The following is a 21,303-nucleotide window of genomic DNA, read 5'->3' as shown; positions in this document are numbered from 1 at the left end:
CGGCTATACAGCAGCTAGAAGAAAATGGTGTCATTGTCCAGCTTAAGTAAGTTCAGTGTTGATTAATTTCAGTTGTAAAAGTCATTAGTTATTAATATAGTTTATTTATCTATTCAGCAGCTCTGAAGAAAACAGTGATGTCGTCATCCAGCTCAGTTCAGTTCTCATACAGTGGTGTCAATGAAGTCAGATCAATAATATTGTTGAATATTAAATGTCCCCAACTAAGCAAGCCATAAGCAACAGTTGCAAGGAACCCAAACTCCATCAGGTGACAGAATGGATACAAAAACCTTGGGAGAAACCAGGCTCAGTCGGGGGGCCAGTTCTCCTCTGGCCAACAAACGAACAGTGTATGAAGCTGTGCTGGAATTTATTTTCAAGGAAGTACTGTCTATTAATGGGTGTAGCTACTGTAGCGTCTTCAGCTAGTCAGCTTGAGATCCATTCCATCCAAACTGGTTATATTTCTTAAGCTCAATAGTGAATGTTTTATGAGCAGTTGAATAATCTCGCTCTCTCTCTCTTTTTAGAGAAAGAACCATATTCAGCTGTAGTCACACTGAGCCAAAGCACAACCAAAACAATGTTCTTCTGCAAAATGCATGCAGTTTTGTTTTTTAACGATAGAGGGCCAAAAGTTGCATATTGTACTTTTTTGTGTGTGTGTGATTGGTAGGTTTAGGGGTCGGGTTAGTGTAAGGGGACAGAATATACAGTTTGGACAGTATAAAACCATTACATCTATGGGGAGTCCCCACAAATAAAGTGAACCTGTGTGTGTGTGTGTGTGTGTGTGTGTGTGTGTGTGTGTGTGTGTGTGTGTGTGTGTGTGTGTGTGTGTGTGTGTGTGTGTGTGTGTGTGTGTGTGTGTGTGTGTGTGTGTGTGTGTGCGCGCACGCATTCGGTAAGATGCTAGGTTTTATTTTTATAGCTTGTTAATGCATAGAATATGCTTGTTTCAGTTTGTATTATACTATCCAAGTGAGTGTGTAATTCGGAAGAGGTACATTTTATCAGGATCTGAACAGGTTATTTTTGGCTTTTGGCAAATGCTATCTGCATTAGGAGAGTCTGAACACTTAGATATGAGCTTTATCAACCAAACACTCACTCACACAGTAATGGAATGGTACTCACTGCTCTGTCTTCTCTTTGGTAGGTGTAAATATCGGAGGGGCGGGGTCTTACATATATGACACGCCTCCTCAAACACCGGTTGACAAATCATTTAACAGCCCTCCAGACGGAGCACCCACCACACCTTGGACCAACTCACAGATCAACTATAATCAACCCAAAGGTAATTTAGACACTACTGTTCAAAAGTTTTAAGTCATTAATACATTATTATTATTATTTTATTTTTTATTTTTTATTTATTCCGTAAGGATGCATTCAATTAATCAAATGTGCAGTAAAGACATTTATAACGCTACAGAAAATATCTATTTCAAATTAATACTGTTATTTAGAAAATTCTATTCATCAAAAAATCCTGAACTGGGATCTCAATGGCCACGTACACACTGCAGCTAAATTTGGCTGTCAACACACCTGTGAGTGCTTAATCCTCTTCTGTACACGCACAGTTCAGTATTTTACGGGAGTGACAACCAACCGCATTCTACATTCGAATTAACTCCCGAAAAATGCAGGTAGCCACAAACTCAAAACTTCTACTCTGTGTGTACAGAACTGAACAACTAGTTGTTAATGAAGTATTTTAACATGCAATGAATGTTTCTCTTTATGTGCCGTGTGAGAAATCACAGGGAAAGCAGTACGAGCCTTGACTTATTCATGTTCCAGATCTAGAAAAACAGCAAAGAACAAGACAAAATAAACAAAATAAATCCAAATCCAAATGCTAAAATTGAGACAGAATATGTAATAACTGTTTTGCTTATTTGCTTGGAAAGGCGGCTTCACAGAGTGCTCAGGCTCTTGTAGTGTTGCCATTTCCACTTATTATAAGTGTTTTTAGGCTTACTGTTTAAGCTTGGCTCATAAAGTGATCAAGTTGACTCCTCCATCGACTGTGCTTTAGTTAAAATTGCTGAACATAACGATTCAAGTAATGGCTGCTGCAAATTCAGCTTTTTAAAAAAGCTGCATCACAAACACACTTTTTAAGCAAAAATATTACAAAAAGTTTATTGATGCCTGTGAAAAAAGGTTAGAATAAAAGAGAAACAAAGTTATTATGAAATGGTTTAAAAGAAGAAAAAATTCACTTTGTGAGATCAATTGCGAAAAACAAAGTCGCTCTTTTAAATGTATATCTCATTGTCATTATTATATCTCACAAGTTTTGTTGTTTTATTATGTGCATCAATTTTGTAAATATTTATTTCTTGTTTCCCTATTGCAGTTTTTAATTTTTTTATTCTTTTACACTGAAGCTGAAATGGTTTCTATAATATACTGTCAAAAATTAAAACATGTATTTGAACACTTTTCGGTTGTCAAACGTTAGTGTAATATGTCCTTAGTTAATGTGGCTACTCTGCTAGACCACCTGTTGAACTTGAGGGAAACTGATTTGTACATCTACTAAAATCTCTTGACATTAATTGGTTAAAAGTGAGAAAGTTATTTCTGAGAAACGTTTTAGCATAGTTTGACTGTAAATGCCACTTGGTTTGATATTTTGTCTTGTAATGAAATGACATTCAGACACGGTTTCATACATGGTTAAGTGTGATTTAAGTGTCCAAATGTGTCCATATGCTATTTTTAGCCAATGTATATATAGACACACTCTTCCAAGCTGCATTGTTCCACACATTCCTTTTATATATTAACACTTCCTCAGCACTTTTTAACAACACACACACACACACACACACACACACACACACACACACACACACACACACACACACACACACACACACACACACACACACACACACACACACACACACACACACACACACACACACACACACACTGACTCCCACACTGAGTGGGAGATAGAAATACTTAAATGTGTGTGTTGTAATGGAGGGGTGGGAGGATTGTTTTCTGAAGTGACCCCCTTGGGATTTTATGCAGTGGAATTTTAATGGCTTTAGTTGATTGGCTCCTTTCCTGAAATATTTCCCCTTAATAGGTGTTTTCCGACAGTTGCAGGAATGTAAGGGGAGGGTTTTAAGGACTGCTGTGGAAACGTCTGGAGAAATGTCTCAGAATGTAACGTGTTTCCTGTGAGCCAAGCGCCATGGGTTCACTTTGTTAAATATAACACAGGAGAGGACATTAGGATCTAAAACTGTTAACAGTCTGTCATCTTTGATGTGAGACAGAAGTGTTGATTTAAAGATCCTTATCAAAGCTAGATCATACAGAACAGATTTGGATCTGGCATTCAAAAGCATTAAACCAGTCCTCCAAAGAAAAATGTTAACATACACACAGATACGAAAATAAAAGTTTAAACAAGTATGTATACAGAACCATAAAGTGTTTGCTTTTCGTTTGTAGCTTCCAATGCTCCTACACGCATGTTTGCTGGAGAAACTTATTCGTGTCCCGGCTGTGGAAAGGCAGTTTATTTCGGTGAGTCCAATGAATCAAAACTATGACTTTTCAGACATTTGAGAACTTTCAGGAATGTCTGTGGTGTGTGTGAGTGTTTGCGAGTGAGTGAGTGTGTACCTGGTATTCCCTACGTTACGGGGACCAAATGTCGCCACAAGAATAGTAATACCAGTACTTGTTGGTCCCCATGAGGAAAATGGCTTATAAATCATTCGAAATTAAATATTCTAAAATGTTTTAAATGTTTTCTGTTTTCTGTGAAAATCATTGTCTAGGGAAAGTCTCCATAAAAGATGGAAACGTGTGTGTGTGTGTGTGTGTGGTTTTGTGCTTCTGTGGTAGATACTGTGCGTGTGCAAGCATTCTGTCTGACCATTCTTTGGTCTTTTTTTTTTAAAGATTTTAAGTCTATTTAAAAGGGAACAGCAAGAATTTTTTATTTATGGTGGTTACTTGTGCAACATTTGAACTTTGTGGTTCTTTCTAGCTATATATATTTGTTTTGTCTCAAACACAAAATGACACTTACAAATTTGATTTAAAATGATATATATATTTTTTTATTACATATATTTTAAATATCAAATTATATAATTTGAAATAAATTAATGTATATTTAAAATAAAAACAATTACAAATTGTAATTTTTTTTAAAATATTTTGTATTTTTTTTATAAAATATGCATATCTTATTTAGTTTTTAATGTATAATTATTAAAAACAGCGCTGTGATAGATTGATATGATGTCATTTGTGTTGTAATGTGGTGATGTCATGGTCTAATGCTGCAGCTGAGAAGGTGATGTCACTGGGTCGCAACTGGCACAGGCCTTGCCTTCGCTGTGTGAGGTGCAAGAAAACACTGACCCCTGGTGGTCATGCAGAGGTACTCATAAACGCATTGTTCAGCCTACTGCTTCTATTAAAAGTGTTTAAAGTTTATATTATTTTATATAAAATTCATATTCAAAATTAAAATAGTTGATAACACTGGAATGTAACTCAAAGTTATGTGATCAATAGTTGAGTTCTTCTATATATATAATGTTGATAAGTGATATACTGAGTAATATTTGTAGAATATTTACCATAATGATTACTTCATCATTAATTCTCTATTTTCTGCAGCATGAGGGCAGCCCGTACTGCCATGTGCCCTGCTATGGGTACCTTTTTGGACCAAAAGGTGTGAACATTGGAAGGGTGGGCTGTTACATATACGAGAAAGAAAATGCAGAGAATGAAATGCCAAGTGAGCATTAAGTCATAAAGAAAAAGCTCTTTTTTAATTTGGTACTGAAGTTTTTTTTTTTTGTTTTTTTTATGAATAAAATTGTAAAGTGTAAAGGTTCATTTGATACATGCAAATGTCATTGCATATGCATGTATTCTAATTGATAATCAGAAATGGCCACTGGCATCTTAAAAATTTATTCATATTAAACAGTCCCCACTCAAACTCACAAATTCACAATTTCAGTGTATTCATTCACAAGTCTCTAATTATTACATGGCACTGGAGAAATTTGTAAATCTAATAAAAAAAATATTTGTAACTAATAAAAACTATTTTAAAAGAACTTTAGAATTGTTCTTTCATTTTTTTGAATCTGAACATGACACTTGTTCTTGGAATCTGAACATGACACTAAGCAACAGAACATCAGTCTGTATTATAAATTTGTTAAAAGAATTGAAAGTACACAAATCTCAGTGGTCTTCAGTGGGTTCATTCATTTTCATTTTCTCCACGTCTTCCTGCTTGCCATGATGTTTAATGAGATTTTTCCTATTCAATATGATAAAAAAAAAAATGATAAAAACACATGATTGATTTGGTTAATGAACACAACTTCAACTTTCCTTGTATGTTTCCTTTTAGTGTGTTTTTAATAGAGATTAAATGTACCTATATTGATCCCAATATTCAAGCTAATTCTCTTAAAATAATCTTAAAATAATTGAGTGGTTTGTGTTTTACATGCTTGACTCGACAGAGTTACTCAAATGTTCAGCAGTGTGTTAAATACAAGTCTTCTAAAGCTGCAAAACAAAATATAGGTTATGACTCACCGAGTACCCTCGACATCCTCTATAGTCTCTGGTAGACACCTGTCTCGTGTCTCAGGTAACTGCCAAGCCACCAGACAAGCGACAAATGCCACAGAACACAGGATGGTCTGAGAGAAGTGACCCCAGAAACTGTCCAATAGCAGGACTAGAGGAGCCACAGACACACCCAGACGGGCCAGGAACGAGTTATAGCCCATCCCATTTTGCCTATAGGACCCAATCAAATAAATTCATTATTTATATACTATGCTATATATATAAAATGTATATTTATTATGTTGTTTAAAGAAGTATCTTATGCTCACCAAGATTGCATTTATTTACTTAAAAATAAAAACAGTAATATTCTGAAATAGTAATACAATTTGTCCCTGTGTTGGCAAAGCTGTTTATTTTTCATTTTTAGCATCATTACTCCACTTTTCAGTGTCACATGATCCTTCAGATATTATTCTAATTTGCTGATTTGCTGCTCAAGAAACATTTCTTATTACTATCAGTGTTGAAAACCGTTGTGTTGCTTAATATTTTTTTTATACAGTACCATTTCAAAGTTTGGGGAAAGAAAGATAAAAAAATAAAAAATAAACTCTACTTTATTCAGTTCTGATCAAAAATGACAGTAAAGACATTTATAATGTTACAAAATTTCTATTTTAAATAAATACTGTTTTTTAAAATTTTATTACAGAAATTAAGCAGCGAAAACTGTTTTCAACATTGTTAATAAAAAGAACCATTATTAAAAGGTAAAAAGAGTATCAATATAAACAAAGCAAAATAAAGTAGTGCAGTTATATTTCTATCAAATAATGCAAATCTATCTATAAATTACAGAAACGTCTGTCTGTCTATGTGTGTGTATGTCTGTTAACCACATATCTCTCGAACCGTTAGTCCGATGGATTTCAAACTTGACAGGTGTCTCGCTACGGTCACGAGTAAGTGCAGCGCCAAGTTTGACGTTGTTTGGATGAGAAATGCTAAAGATATTGTTAAATATATCATTTTTTAAAGGTTGTGGTTTAAAAATAAACATTCTAACATTAGAGGGTTGTATCGGTCAAAGAAGCCCCAAGAAGGTTGTGGTTTAAAAATAAACATTCTGACATCTGCCAGCTACACTGTTTACTTCTGAATATTATAGTTTGGTTCCTTCTGAATAATATAGTTTGGTTCCAGAATGTGATAAATCCATTTTGATTAATTTGAGTAAAAATGTGTTTTATTTACCAAGAAAGTGGCAAGATGAAAAACACTATTTTCTGTTTAAAACTTTCACATAGTATCTTTAGGTTATAATATCATAAAAAATTCAAATAGAGATTTGGATTTTCAAAGATCTATTATAAAAACGGATTATTTCCCCCCAAAAATGCAATAAATTCATGACACTTTTTTTTCAAAATGCTATCATATTGAAACTGTTGAAATCAGCCATCACTAAGAAATATCTCCTGAACTTTTTTGACGGCGATTAGCTCACAAAAACTGATTTTGCACGGGCACTTTGCACTGCTCCCTGAATCGACGCGCTTATTCATTTGTGGATGTTAACAGAATCTGTAAGTCAGCTATGCTGTTTACTTCTGAATATTATATTTCATTCTGGTGCGCTTAAAGTTATCGCTACTGTGTAACGATAGCCTATGCTATTCACCAACTAAACATTATCCTATTCAATGTGTTCACAGTCTCTTTCACGGGCATCATTTGTAGTAGCCTATTCATAAGCTTCCTCAAGCATAGCGTTTTCTCGGAGTTCACTGTGTGCTTTCTACCATGCACAAATATGTGTGTAATTGTAACAATGAGCACTCAAACACACCAAACCAACAATTACTAAAAACACACTCAAAAACTGATTTTGCATGGGCATTTTGCACTAGCACTTAGAAGGTTGTGGTATTCATAAACACTCAGTCAGCTACACTGTTTACTTCTGAATATTATAGTTTATTCACAGCCATCATTTGTAGTAACCTAGCCTGCTCCCTGAATTCAATGCGTTCACAGTCTCTTTCACGGGCACCAAACCAACAATTACTAAAAACACACACAAAAACTGATTTTGCACGGGCATTTTGCACTAGTATAATTTAATTTTAGATAATAATAGCAATATAACAATTAAGTAATTTAAAGATTTTAGTTTAAAGTGTAAAATACAAGTTTAATCATATGTTCTGTTACCTGAGAACAGTGGGGTAAAGCTCCGAGCTGTATAATACAATTGTAGAAAAAGCAGCAACCGCGAAACCTTTACCCAGGACTGCCACCACAGTACGACCAATCCACTGATCTGAGTGTGAAAGAGATGAAATTGAGCACAGTGTGTGTGACTGAATAAACAAATGTAATCCCTCTAGTGGCTAGTTTCCCTAATGAGTTCAAGTTGTCCAGCGCTTATGCCGCTTCTACAGTGTCCATTGAACAATTACAGTGTTTTCGTAGGCTATACAGTTATCTAATCGACTGAGCAGCGTACCATGATTGGGATTTTTAAGTGACTGCCATTTAATCACATGTACATACTGTACAACCGACTGCTGAAATTGCTGATTTATTCAGGAACGAAACAAGGTAATGTCTTTATGAGAGAGGTTAATGTAAAGACGCTGATTCGTCGGCATGATAGCCTCATGGGCAGCGCCGACATATAGCGCCGTTGCGCTTCGGGTGACCCGAGTTCAAATCCTGGCTCGTGGACCTTTCCCGATCCCGTCCCCTGTCTCTCTCCCACCTTGCTTCCTGTCCATTCTATACTATCCTATTAAAAATAAAGGCAAAAATCGCTGATTCATTCAGGAACAAAACACCACTACTCTGCTCGTACTTTGCAACGTTTTACTTTGGCTTTGTTTGGAATTGTTTTCATTGGCGGAGCAACAAACAAGGTAACTGTCAATATGCAAAACTGTCAATATCTAAAATGTAGGCCTAATGCAGACTTAACATCTTGTTTATTCATCTGTTGCATAAAAGCAGTCATGCTATTTTAGATATGCGAGAACAACGGGACTCTTGCTCGTGTGATATTGTGCAATCATGGGTTGGTTTTGCTAGTCTCACCTTTGGGTATGAATATGTTGATCATAAGACTGATTCCAGCCAATAGATGAGCTCCTGCTTCAGTTTTACGTCTGCCAATCTTCTCCAGCAGGTAATATACGATCAGTTTGGATGGAACCTCAATGGCTCCATACACAAACTGAGTGAGGTACATATTTAGTCCAAAGCCAGTGATGTTGAGGCTTATACCATAGGTTATAGTGGCAACACAAAACCTGCAAGAGGTGAAAAGTCATTAAAGATAATTAATTATTCAAACAATAAAGTCTGTCCATGTTCTCTAATCTAGTGCGGCTGAAGGCTAATAGAGTTCAACAGCCAGGTTCCAGAAGTAAAAATCCCATTCATTTTTATTTTTATTTTTTTTAAACAGATAAATGGGTTTTAAACAATTACTTATCAACTGCTAAAGGGTTAGTTAAAAGTATCCCATAATTTACTCAGCCTCAAGCCATCCTAGGTGTATATGACTTTCTTCTTTCAGCCAAACACAATTGGAATTATATAAAAAAATATTCTGGCTCTTCCAAGCTTTATAATGGGAGTGAATGGTACCTTAGATTTTGAAGCCCAAAAAAGCGCATCTATCCATCATAAAAGTAATCCATACGGCTCTGGGGGGTTAATAAAGGCCTTCTGAAGTGAAGCAGTGCATTTTTATAACTTTATAAACTATAATCACTGGCTTCCAGTAACGGCCATACGCAAGTCGAGTTCCAGCAGAAGAGTGACCTCTGACCCGACGCATGACGTAGGATGTAGGAGTAGCGTAAGCTTAGGTGAGAGTAGACGCCTCTTCCGGTTCAAACATATAGGGCTGGGCAACAAAAAAACTCAAAACTGAGCTCAAGCTCCTCTTCTCTTACATCGAAATCATTAATCGACATTTCATTATAATTCATGACCGGTGTTTTGTTTTGCTCTATCCTCTGCGCTTCCGCGTTCATCAATACGTCATGCGTCGGGTCAGAGGTCACTCTTCCGCCGGAACTAGACTCGCATACAGTCGTTACCGAAAGCCAGTAATTATAGTTTATAAAGTTATAAATATTGATATTTTTCTTACAAAAACGCATCGCTTCGCTTCAGAAGGCCTTGATTAAACCCCTGGAGCCATATCGATTACTTTTATGATGGATGGATGTGCTTTTTTTGGGCTTCAAAAAATTAAGGTATGCCTACCATTCACTCCCATTATAAAGCATGGAAGAGCCAGGATATTTTTAATATGACTCTGAATGTGTTTGGCTGAAAGAATAAAGTCATATACAAGGATGGCTTGAGGATGAGTAAATTATGGGATCATTTTTGGGTGAACTATCCCTTTAAAGACAGACTTTCTGTGAGCAACCTGGGCCCGGTTCCCCAAAACGTTCTTATCGCTAAGTAGTTCTTAACCTATTCCTTAACCTCTCTCTTAACGTTATGGCACGATTCCCGACACGTTCGTATATCTTCTGTAAGTCACACTTTCGCAAGGTTGGTCTGGACCACTCTTAGCTTTGCCTTATCACTGTTGCACGTCTATATGAAAATAATTCTGAAGTTTTAATACACACAGACAGTTCATTTAGGCTAATTCAAGTGTTTTCATTCAGTGTTTTTTTTCTCACCAAACCCGCGTAAAAATCCCTGGCCAAATTAGTACCTACTGTTTTTTGACAAACAGGTCGTGTGCTAATTTAATTGCCGTCTGAATCCACATCTCTGAGTTTACAAGAGATTCAAAATTCACTGTTTAAATCCTTTTTGATCACTGCCGATCACCGTACATAAGATGTAAACTTTTATTACTGAAATGCTGGAAAGTATTTACAAGAACAATATTTCATCGCAGCTCCACCTCAGCGAACAAAAATGGGAAAGAGATGAAAGCACATAAAAGTTTTGAAATGGTTATTGTGGCAGCAATATACTGTATGTTACAATTTTAAAATATGTAGGCTATGCTATTATAGTTTGGATTATTTTTTATAATATCCAATAGTCCTAATAAATGTAATTTCAACTATTTCTGAAGTGCTTCTTTTATAAAGAACACCACTTTCTAGCATAACGCACTGAAACAGCCCCTGGACAAAAGAATAATTGATTCTCGAGTCATCAATATCAACAGATTCAGCACCATCGCCACGGACAGCACCGGGTAACGTCGCACGTAAGAAAGTAACACCAAGTAGCTTTTACTCTCGGGGTCCCCCTACAGTTGGGAAACAGTATTGTCTTCTACGGCGGTCGTAAAATCTGTCATGGTAACAACAGGGGATACACGTGCATTTGTTGACAAGCCAATACCCCCGAACTCTACAGAAGGAGTTCTCACGTCTTGGGCAGACTGTCTGCGTTGCGTGTGAAATGTCTTCATCCCAGGTAGAGTGGCATATATTTCAGCATGTCATATGAATATAATTTCATGGGTTTTATTTTTTTCAAACGCCAAAAGATCGCGTAGCTCACGTTTACAAGCCAGCGTCACTATAGTAGCCTATTGGCTACTGTTTTACAGAATGCTAATTCAATTCAATGTTTGTGTGGTAATAGCCATATATCGTCAATATTATAATATTAAGCTACCATAGATGAATCTGCAAAGTTGAAAAGTCGATTTGCATAGCCTGAGGCAAGACACTTTCACCAGAAAAATAAACAAACATGACTATCAGCCTGCAGTCATTAGGCTACTTAGCCTAAAATATAATTGTCCGTCTAATCATGTATTGTTTAGACATCGGCTTACTTCTGACTTTTTTTTTGTCCGTTGCTGCTTTGGCCATGACAAAAACATACGCACGAAAGCCGGAAAACAAACGCTGGTTGGCCTCTCACGTCCAAATTTGACGAAGTGGTGGGGGAAGTGACTATGCCATAAAGCAGTCAAATTTTTTTGTTCTTTTTGTGCTCGGGTTACTACCCGAACCGAACCCCGAAGTTACGTAGTGCCAGTAAAAGCGATACAGACCCCATCAGGCTATGGCAGTCGTGTCATTCAACCTATTGTAAGTCGATGTACCATCACAAGGGTTTTGGTATATAATATATTATGATGAAGGTTGAAAAGCTACAGCTTCCTAAGGTATAGTTCGGGGAACACACCTAGTAATGGTATACCTTATAGGCCTACCTTAGGAGTCTTCGTAGCGTGCTAAGAACAACGTTATCGGGAAACCGGGCCCGGTTGTTAATTGATGGCTTTCACTGAAGTCATCAACCCGCTTTATTTTAACTTACTTTATCTGGTGAGAAGGATCAAAAAAAAAAAAAACTATGAAAAAAATTAATGCAAAAAATACTTCCAGAACCAAGACTGCTGAAAAAGTGGGCGGCCACTACTGCACTCTATAAAGTTAGCACATGTTCATTAGAGGATTCACTAGGCTTTATGTCGAACGTCACATGTGCAAACAGGAAAACAAATCTCATCGCATCAGCTTGTCTGAGAAAGTGTTAGCGGCGGATTCTATGGGCTTTTAAGGTAATCAGCTAACCTAGTTATTTTCATAGTTGGTGTTTTCTTCAATTTCAATATATAGAACATTTACATATCAATCTGCATATGGGATGGACATCTGTTATGCTCATCTTTGCTCACTTATGTGAAGGCATTTTAAGTAAAACAGCTCTCTATATTTAATAAAGCACACAAACAAATGGAAGCGAAGCAAACTGATTTACAGAATACGGAAGTTTGTTGCGCATAACCAGTTACACACCAAATGGTTCCTGTGAGCATAGCCAGTCTCCTCATCTTAGGGGTTCTGACAAGGTCCAGGTACGTATAATTTTTCTTTCCTTGATCTGTTATTATGATAGAGAGAGCCTATAGAAGAAAGACAGAGCTATAGTTAGCCTACTGACTGACAGTTGTTTTATAGTGACCATTTTTCAATCCAGCATGTACTGTAAAATCGAAAATATATATTTTCTCTCACCTCAGGTTTGAGTCTTGAGATAACTTCCTCCTTGCGATTCATGACAGCACATTTATGAAGATAAAAATGAGCTCTTTCTGCCTTCCCATTGGCTATCAGCCACCGAGCCGACTCTGGAACCCACCTAGATAAGAAACATTTGCTCTATAAAACATAGGGGTCGTTCAGACAGAATGCATTTTTGCATTACACTCCTCTGCTTTTTCATAGTTTTCTAAGTAAACATGCACTATACTTGACAGACGTGTTTGACACGGCATTCTAAAAACGTGGCACTCAAGTTAAATGTTCATCTTTTAAAAAACGATGCTGCGTCCGAAAGCACAAACTAAGTAGGTGCTACATTTGGTTTGAAATGTACTTAGCAACCGTTAAAAAAATGTGTTCTATAGGATGAATGTGTGTAGTAGGAATGAAATTCAGATGTGAAATTCATGTAACCTATGGCGTGAGTTGCATTGTTTCACTGCCATTCATAAATCACCCCCATGGCGTGGCCTCATGGGATTGTAAAGTCTCCAGTGGCATGCGCACTTCAGAATCCGGGTACTTGGACACAGGGCATGTCTTTAGACGTAGGCTGTACTGACTAATTTGTGCTTTAAATTAGACAGAAAGAATATGTAAGGCCCATTACCACCAGAGGACTGTGCACAGTAGTAAAGGTGAAGTGACAGCCACTGTCAGCCATCTCCAGTCTCTGATACAGAACGCAATAAGAGACAATGAGGTGCTCCCAAAAGCCCATGCCATACTGTCAATTATACATACAAGTCTCCTGTGCTGAATGTCCACCCACTCCACATCTGGAGAAAGACACGTATATACGATAAGGCCCTTTTCCTTTGTTTTATATTCACTTTAAATCATAATCTGAGGCATTGAGACTGAGAGAGAGAGGTTCTTACTGAGTACGGATGAGACGATAACGATGCCAGTGATGGTGAATCCAGTGAAGAATCTCAGCACTGCAAACATGATGAAGGAGGAAGAAAAGACGCTGGCCAATGCAAAAGCCATTCCTGATATATACGACACCAGCAGCATTGGCTTACGCCCAAATCTACATGCCAAACAGAGTATGTTTTTTATACAGAACATTTCATGCTTTTGGCTGTGTTCATAAAATGTACATCATTTATTATAATACACAATTCTATTTTTTATAAATATCACCTGTCACTCATGCCTCCATAAAAAGCTGCTCCAAACATCACTCCAACGAAGAAGATGGTGGCCACAGCTTTATTCAGACCTCTGTTATCACATACTAGATCCCACTGTGAAATGAAGAGAGATGGGAAATAACTTTTCTTAAACAGTAACTGTTGTGATGAACTGCTTCATGAACTAAAAGACTTTCAAAACTAGATGTAGATGCGTGAACCTGCAACCATTCATTTGTCACATTACCCCTCAAATTCCCCAACTAACAGATTCATTTATTTATTTATTGGTTGGATGTCAAGGGCAGGGGACAAACTTAAAGGTAAGGTAAGAATGTGCAAATGACTGAAAAACTATTGCTATAATTTTTTTTATTGCACATGCAGAATTCCTAGCCAATAATTACCTACTACTGACTTGCTTGAGTTAATTATTTTACACTTTCATTGATTTTGCTCAATTTAGACACAATGTATTTGAGTAGAGTTTATAGTGTCTTTTAATAGTAAGACAATTTCTCTCTCTTCACAGTATTCATACAGTAAATATTGTTTTGTAAAGCATTAGCATACATCATTTACATTTTTTTTTAAATTGCTTTCACACTAAAAGTGGTCACTCAAATATCTAATCTTCAGACCAAGTCTGCAAAACTGCTAGCACATTATATGGTTTACACTCAGTTTGCAATTGTAAAACAATTGTTTTTCAAAATGCTAAACACAGTTCTCTACATTAGACACATTATTCGAAACTAACAGCTCTTGTGTTTCATTTGGAAAATGCTGCCATTCAAATGCCACATTCATATTCCTCATATTACCTTCACCTAATGATCATGTGTAAAAAAATAAATAAAAGTACTTATACATTATTTGTTTATTTAGAAACACACACAAAAAAACATTTTTTAAATTAGTTAAAATAGTTATGTATTAAGTGTTTGCTTTTGCAAGAGATGTGTAATGTTTTGCATGCTGTGTGTGTTTTGTGTGTAGAGTTTAGAGAAAAGGAGCCATAGTTTGAGAAATTGAGTAAGAAAAAAAAAAAAAAAAAACATTAACATTTGTTAATGTTAGTAAAAAATGCAATCATTCGTTGTTCATGCTAGTTCACAGTGCATTAATGTTAGCAGATACCGATTTTCATTTAATAAATGTATTAGTAAATGTTTAAATTAACATTAAGGTTATAAATGCTGTGAAAGTTTGGTTCATTGTTAGTTCATGTTAACTAATGTAGTTAACTCTAATGTAAACATTATAAATGAAATGAAACATTTCATTATAAAATGAAACATTATAAAGTGTTACCCCTCAAATTATTTGAGTTAACTTGTTGGATTTGTCAGTATACAGGCACATCCTAGCAAGTAAGGGTAAAAAACGTTGAGTTTGTGAAGTGCAGCACCTTCTTCATTGAAATCTCACCTGTGTGGCGAGAGTGCTGACGAATGTGCTGTTGTCATACTCCCATTTCTGACACTCCACTACAGGACGTTCTGTGCTGCTGGAAGAGTTTGCCAACAGATGGAACTGAGGATAAGAAAACATATGACAAGAAGCAAGAGTCCCATCCTCCTGTGCAGGAATACTGGCAGCCAGTTTCTGCTCCCGACTCAAATTCCCAAAAATTCCCTCAGCATCCAGAGAGCTAATGTCACAATGATGAGACGGGATGGCGGCGATAAAGTTGCTTAGTAGAAAGTGGCACGGTATAGTGAATCGTCCTACAAAACTGATGCAAATAATCATCATCTGGAACCTGCCGAAGCCATTGATCTCCGTAATTAGATCATCAAACTTCATGCTTTTTATTGATGCACAGAATTCCCTCTGTGTCGTCTTACAAAGTGCTTGGTTTATGTGCTGAGCTTTCATGGGATATCAAAGGTTGGTAACTGGAAGTCAGATGGAGCTTGTACTTTGGTCATTAATAAAACTGCTGTGGTTGTATGTCTGTGTTTGAAATGTGTGTGTGTCCATTATCTTCATATGATCTTTCATCCATAGTAGCTTGTGGTGAATGATTTGTAAGTTGTTGTTAAAGAGTGTCTCGCCATGTGTGCAGTTCACTTGGTTAATGTGTGCGGACATTGACACCTTTCCTTACCAATGATAGCTTACTGTATCTTTATCAGCAACTGGCATTCACACTAGCACAGTTTGGCTAGTATACATGATTTACGGTCTCTGATTGCAAGTCATAAAACACCATCTTCTCATATTACCTTTGCTATTATCCAACATGCTTATTGTGCAAATAATTTGTGGTTCACAAAACTTCTGTATCAAGAGGATTAAATCAATGTTGCAGTCTTTGGACATTTAACATTGTGTGTACTTAAAGGAAAAATAGACTCAAAGAAATAAATCACTTCTAATAATATTCTTCTCTATAGATAAACACTTACATTCTGCATTTTATAAACACTTATTGATAAGCACTAGGGCAGAATTCCAGATTACTGGTTAACAAACAGTAAACTCAAGCTTCAAGTTGTGTAACATGTCTTCTGCAATCATATCAGATGAAGCATTTTGATAAACTGTACTTATGAAGTTAGTAAACCAGTGCCAAGCCTTGATTTTATAAACCATGTTTCTATAGGCACCAATTATTTGTTATCCTGTAGAAATTACTAGGGGCAAAATGTAATTTATCCTGGAATAAGTTCTCGCTTTGTGAAACCAATTATTGCTTTAAAGCAAATTATAGTATGTTGATAAATTAATTTGTCAAAATAAAGGTGTGAGAATGACAGAGTGAAAAGCCTTTGAGCTATTTCTACTATGATATTCCCATATATGTGGAATAATGAGTCCACACAATTCTGACTAAAACAGTAAACACAATGAGAAAATATGCAACACCTCCCTTCAAATTTCTCTTAAAATTGTTTAATTAAATGATACCGTAACACATAAATAGGAAATTGTATGGATCTATGGATGCTATAGTTATGTGTTCTGCAAAATTAAATCATCTTTCCATTTCACCCGACTGCCTTCTTTTTCCTCCATTTTTCGATCTTGTAGTGGTGAGCCATCACTGCCCTTCCTGAGATGAGAAGCAAATGTTAAATCTTAAGGGTTCAGTTTCATGGAAACACAATACATAGACTTAAATAGTTTTTCCACATAACCTTACCTGATTCCCTCTACATCCTCAATAGTCTCCGGCAGACACCTGCCTCGTGTCTCTGGTAGCTGATAAGCCACGAAAGCAGCAGAGAGTGCAATAGAAGACAAGATGACTTGAGAGAAATGGCTCCATATATCATCCGACAGCAAGATCAGAGGAGCCACAGACACACCGAAACGTGCCACGAAGGAATTATAGCCCATCCCATTTTGCCTACGGGCAGTGTAACATTTCAATAAATACATAAATAATTAGTTGCTGATGCTGGATATAGTTTTACTTGCGTACAACTGAGCATGAAGTTAGTTTTCCTACCTTAAAACAGTGGGGTAAAGCTCAGAACTGTATAAAATAACTGTACCAAAAGACGTGGCAGAGCAGCCTTTTCCCAGCACGGCTATTACCGTACGAACCACTGTCTTATCTGAATGGCAAGAGAAATTGTTGCACTGGATATTTTCATCAAACCTACATTGTTATTTCATTCTTCATGTCAAAAAGTCAATAAGTTGTAAGTCTCTCACCTTTGGGTATGAATATGTTAATTACGAGGCTGATTCCAACCAAAAGCAAGGATACAGCTTGAGTTATGCGTCTTCCAAACTTATCCAGCAGATAATAGATGCTCGATTTGGCAGGAATCTCAATTGCACCATACACAAACTGAGTGAGGTACATATTTAGTCCAAAGCTTGAAATGTTGAAACTAATTCCATAGGCAACAGTGGCGACAGAAAACCTGGCAGTTAGAAAGCAGAAGCAAAATTAGATTAATCTGAACCTCCTTTTACTGATGCCACTGTGGTGTGTGTTTGTGATTGTGATTTGACACACCAGGTGATTCCTGTGAGCAAAGCCAGTCTCCTCATCTTAGGAGTCTTGATCAGATCCAGGTATGAATACTTCCTGTTTCCTCTTCCAGTAACTATGATTTTAGCCAACTCCTAGACAGAGAGAGAAAAACAAAGATGTTCAGCAAACTATGCTAAAGTAAAAGCAAGAAAACAAACATTCAATTTTTTTTTGTGTGGAAATGACAGACTCTCTGATGATGTATGCTGGACTTCTCCAATTGTTTCATAAGCTTAAACCTGCCCCTTTCAACTGCAAGCTCGCATTCAGATCTGCCTCCATCTAATCAACAACCTGCTCTACATTTTTTTATTTTTCAAATTCGGTTTCACTGCATTAAAGACAAACATAAATAGTGATGAAAGCCAAAATATTAAATGTCACAGATGTATATTTACTGAGTAAGAACAAACATTATTTGTTCTTCAGATATTCCTTTTTTTTTGTATTTTTTATTTTTTTTTGTATCAGCTGTATGGAAAGTAACCCACATTTGGTTTTTGACCACTGAAAGTGTGTACAATTTACCAATTTACTCATGGAGCTGCATTAAGATCTCCATATCTCTGGGATTTAACCATTGGGGGCCTTTAAAATGAAGATACCAAAAGGAATTTGGCTCTAATTTGGCTCCAAATCTCAGGTGAAAATAATTGTCATTTTGACCCCCTTCTACAAAATAGTGAATTATTCAGTACATCTGTGACTTTTAATAGTTTGGCTTTCATCACTATTTATGTTGGTCTGTCTACAGAATTTTTTTTATAAAATAAAACATTTGAGCTGGGAAGATTTCTGAAATGTGGTTGCTTTGACACGGAATGACCCTATACTGTACCACTCATTGCTATAGCAAAACATTTTGCTGATATTTTTACTGACATTTTAGATTTCTTTCTGGAATCTCTTACCTCAGGTTTTATCCTAGCAGTGGCTTCTTTTTTTCGATTCATGACAGCACATTTATGAAGATAATTATAAGCTTTATCTGCCTTCCCATTAGCAATCAGCCACCGAGCCGACTCTGGAATCCACCTATAACATCATTCACATTAATGATTATTTCATATTGAGAATGTACTGCTTTTATTTTGATCTGCAAGCGACTTTCTTGGAAAAGGCATACCAGATGACTTACAGATATTTTAAGACATCTACTTAGTATTGGTTTATTTATACTCACCACCAAGTGATTATGGCAATAATGGTGGGCAATGAGATGGAAACTGTCAGCCATCTCCAGTCTCGAATAAAGTATGCAATCAGTGAAAAGCTCATAAAGGCAAATGTCCATGACAGGCTGTCAATCACCCCTACAAGCTTTCTGTGCTCAATGCTCACCCACTCCACATCTGATAAAGAATGAATGAACAAAAGAACCAACACACACACACACACACACACACACACACACACACACACACACACACACACACACACTCATCACTTACAATGACTCGTCTTCATTTTAGAAACACTACTGTGTGCTGTTTTAAAACCACAACAAAAACAAAACAATTTAAAATAGAAAGGTTCTCCTCACTGAGTACAGTGGAGATGATGACACTGCCAGTGATGGTGAATCCAGTGAAGAATCTCAGCACTGCAAACATGATGAAGGAGGAAGAAAAAGCACTACACAATCCAAAACCCATTCCTGATATATACGACACCAGCAACATCGGCTTACGCCCATACCTGTGTAGAATAAGACATGTATCCATTTAGAAACACTCCAGTGCTAGTACAAACACATTATTTTTAAGCCAGTGTGTTTCTAATGCAACTGGAAATTAAAGGGTCGCCAAAATGCACCCCAAAATGTCAGCATTTACTGTCAGAATTTACCCACCATGTCGTTTCCCAACCTGTATGACTTTCTTCTTTGGAAGTTTTGGAATATTTTTGTGGATTTTATTTTTGACCATATAATGGAAATGAATGGTTACTAGAACTGTCTGTGTTCCACAGAAAACACTCATATAGGTCTGGACCGTCATAAGTAAATTATGACAGAATTTTAATTTTATGGTGAACTATGCCTTTAAGAAATGTATTGAGCTGATTTTGAGATGGTAAAAACCCATATCAACGTTTATATCCAGTTTAGTTGCACTAACATTGCACTCAGGCTCCCGTAAGCAGCTGCTCCAAACATGACCCCAATGAAGAAGATGGTGGTTGTCAATCTGCTCAGTGCTCTGTTGTCACACACTAAATCCCACTGAACAGAAAAAGAGAGAAAGAGGCCACAACTAGAATAGAGTACAATAAATCAGCGATACATAAAAAGCAAGAGACATACCTGTGTGGCGAGAGTGCTGATGAATGTGCTGTTGTCATACTCCCATCCATTCTGACACTCCACTACAGGAAGTTCTGTGCTGCTGGAGGAGTTCATCAGCAGGTGGAACTGAGGATACGAGAACATGTGACAGGAAGCAGGAGTCCCATCCTCCTGTACGGGAATACTGACAGCCAGTCTCTCTTCTCGACTCAGATTCCCAAGGATCCCGTCAGAATCCAGAGAGCTGATGTTGCAGTGATGAGACGGGATGACAGCAATGAAGTTGCCTAACAGGAAATGACACGCGAGACTGAATCGACCAAAGAAGTTGATCATCAGGACCATCTTCTGAAACCTTCCGAATCCATTAATTTCTGAGAGAAGATCTTCAAACTTCATCTTTGTGCTCTGTTGTGCTTGACCTGGTTGTGGATCTGTCTCACCTGGACATTGAGTTCATACCTCACAATCATAAAAACTCTAAGGGAAGAAAATGGTTAACAGGGGGGATGTCTAATGCTTTGTGGAACATTTGTAAAAATTAAACCCTTTGGTTGAAACTTTAAATTATGGTAATTTTATAAAAGAAGTTAATTCTTGCTTTGTCATTCTGAGCTCATGCTAACTTTGCACTCAGACACATTAACTGCTTCTTTCAAATTCTTTGGCAGCCATAGTCTGTTCACTTCGATTCTCTAAACTGACTAATTGTTTAGCATGAATTTTGTCATGAATTTTATGCAGCAATAATGCATTAAATTGATCAAAAGGCATTTATCTTACAAGGCATTTATGTTGGATTTCTATTCCAAATAAATGCTGTTCTTTCCACAAAATCTTAATATAATAACACATAATAAAATAGCACAACTGTTTTCAACATTGATAAGAAATGTTTAGCACCAAATTTGTATTTTAAAACATTTTCTGAAGGATCATGTGACTGGAGTAGGGTATAAATTATATTTAAAAATATGCTAAAATAAAAAAGTTATTTTAAATTGTAATATTTACTAATATTTGTTTTGATCAAATAAATTCAGCATGTGCATAAGAGACTTAAAACCGACCCTAAACGTTTGAACAGCATTGTATATAAATTCAGCAAAGAAAAAAAAAAGGATATGCACTTTCTACTGCCTTTTTTCCAGCAAATGTCTTATTATGTGTAAATATTTGTATGTACAAAATATATTTTCACAGACATTTGACAAACAGAAATGGAACAATAAG

General features: G+C 36.5%; 2 protein-coding genes across 2 annotated transcripts in view; one reads left to right on the top strand and one right to left on the bottom strand.

Annotated features, from left to right (window-relative positions):
* crip3 (cysteine-rich protein 3) overlaps positions 1–5,126 on the top strand; it is a 17,156-nt gene extending 12,030 nt beyond the window's left edge. Inside the window, exons 4-7 of the mRNA XM_082142574.1 lie at positions 1,163–1,303; positions 3,490–3,564; positions 4,338–4,432; positions 4,675–5,126. Coding sequence (XP_081998700.1) covers positions 1,163–1,303; positions 3,490–3,564; positions 4,338–4,432; positions 4,675–4,809 — 446 coding nt within the window. The 3' untranslated portion in view covers positions 4,810–5,126. The remainder of the gene's footprint in view (positions 1–1,162; positions 1,304–3,489; positions 3,565–4,337; positions 4,433–4,674) is intronic.
* Positions 5,007–21,303, bottom strand: LOC309479014 (uncharacterized protein). Its single transcript, XM_082142859.1, has 20 exons — positions 20,089–21,303; positions 19,904–20,007; positions 19,327–19,481; positions 18,967–19,135; positions 18,695–18,818; positions 17,766–17,875; positions 17,456–17,670; positions 17,247–17,355; positions 16,938–17,144; positions 16,787–16,847; positions 15,218–15,673; positions 13,797–13,900; positions 13,529–13,683; positions 13,258–13,426; positions 12,621–12,744; positions 12,402–12,508; positions 8,692–8,906; positions 7,813–7,921; positions 5,620–5,826; positions 5,007–5,335 (listed from the first exon to the last, which is right to left on the bottom strand). The coding sequence occupies exons 1-20, from the start codon at positions 20,467–20,469 to the stop codon at positions 5,257–5,259; spliced, it is 3,360 nt and encodes a 1,119-aa protein (XP_081998985.1). The 5' UTR covers positions 20,470–21,303; the 3' UTR covers positions 5,007–5,256.

The sequence above is a fragment of the Leuciscus leuciscus genome (assembly GCF_965113295.1).
Source record: "Leuciscus leuciscus genome assembly, chromosome: 17".
Taxonomy (NCBI): domain Eukaryota; kingdom Metazoa; phylum Chordata; class Actinopteri; order Cypriniformes; family Leuciscidae; genus Leuciscus; species Leuciscus leuciscus.
The sequence above is the reverse complement of the archived record's forward strand: the minus strand, read 5'-3'. Positions and strand labels throughout refer to the sequence as shown.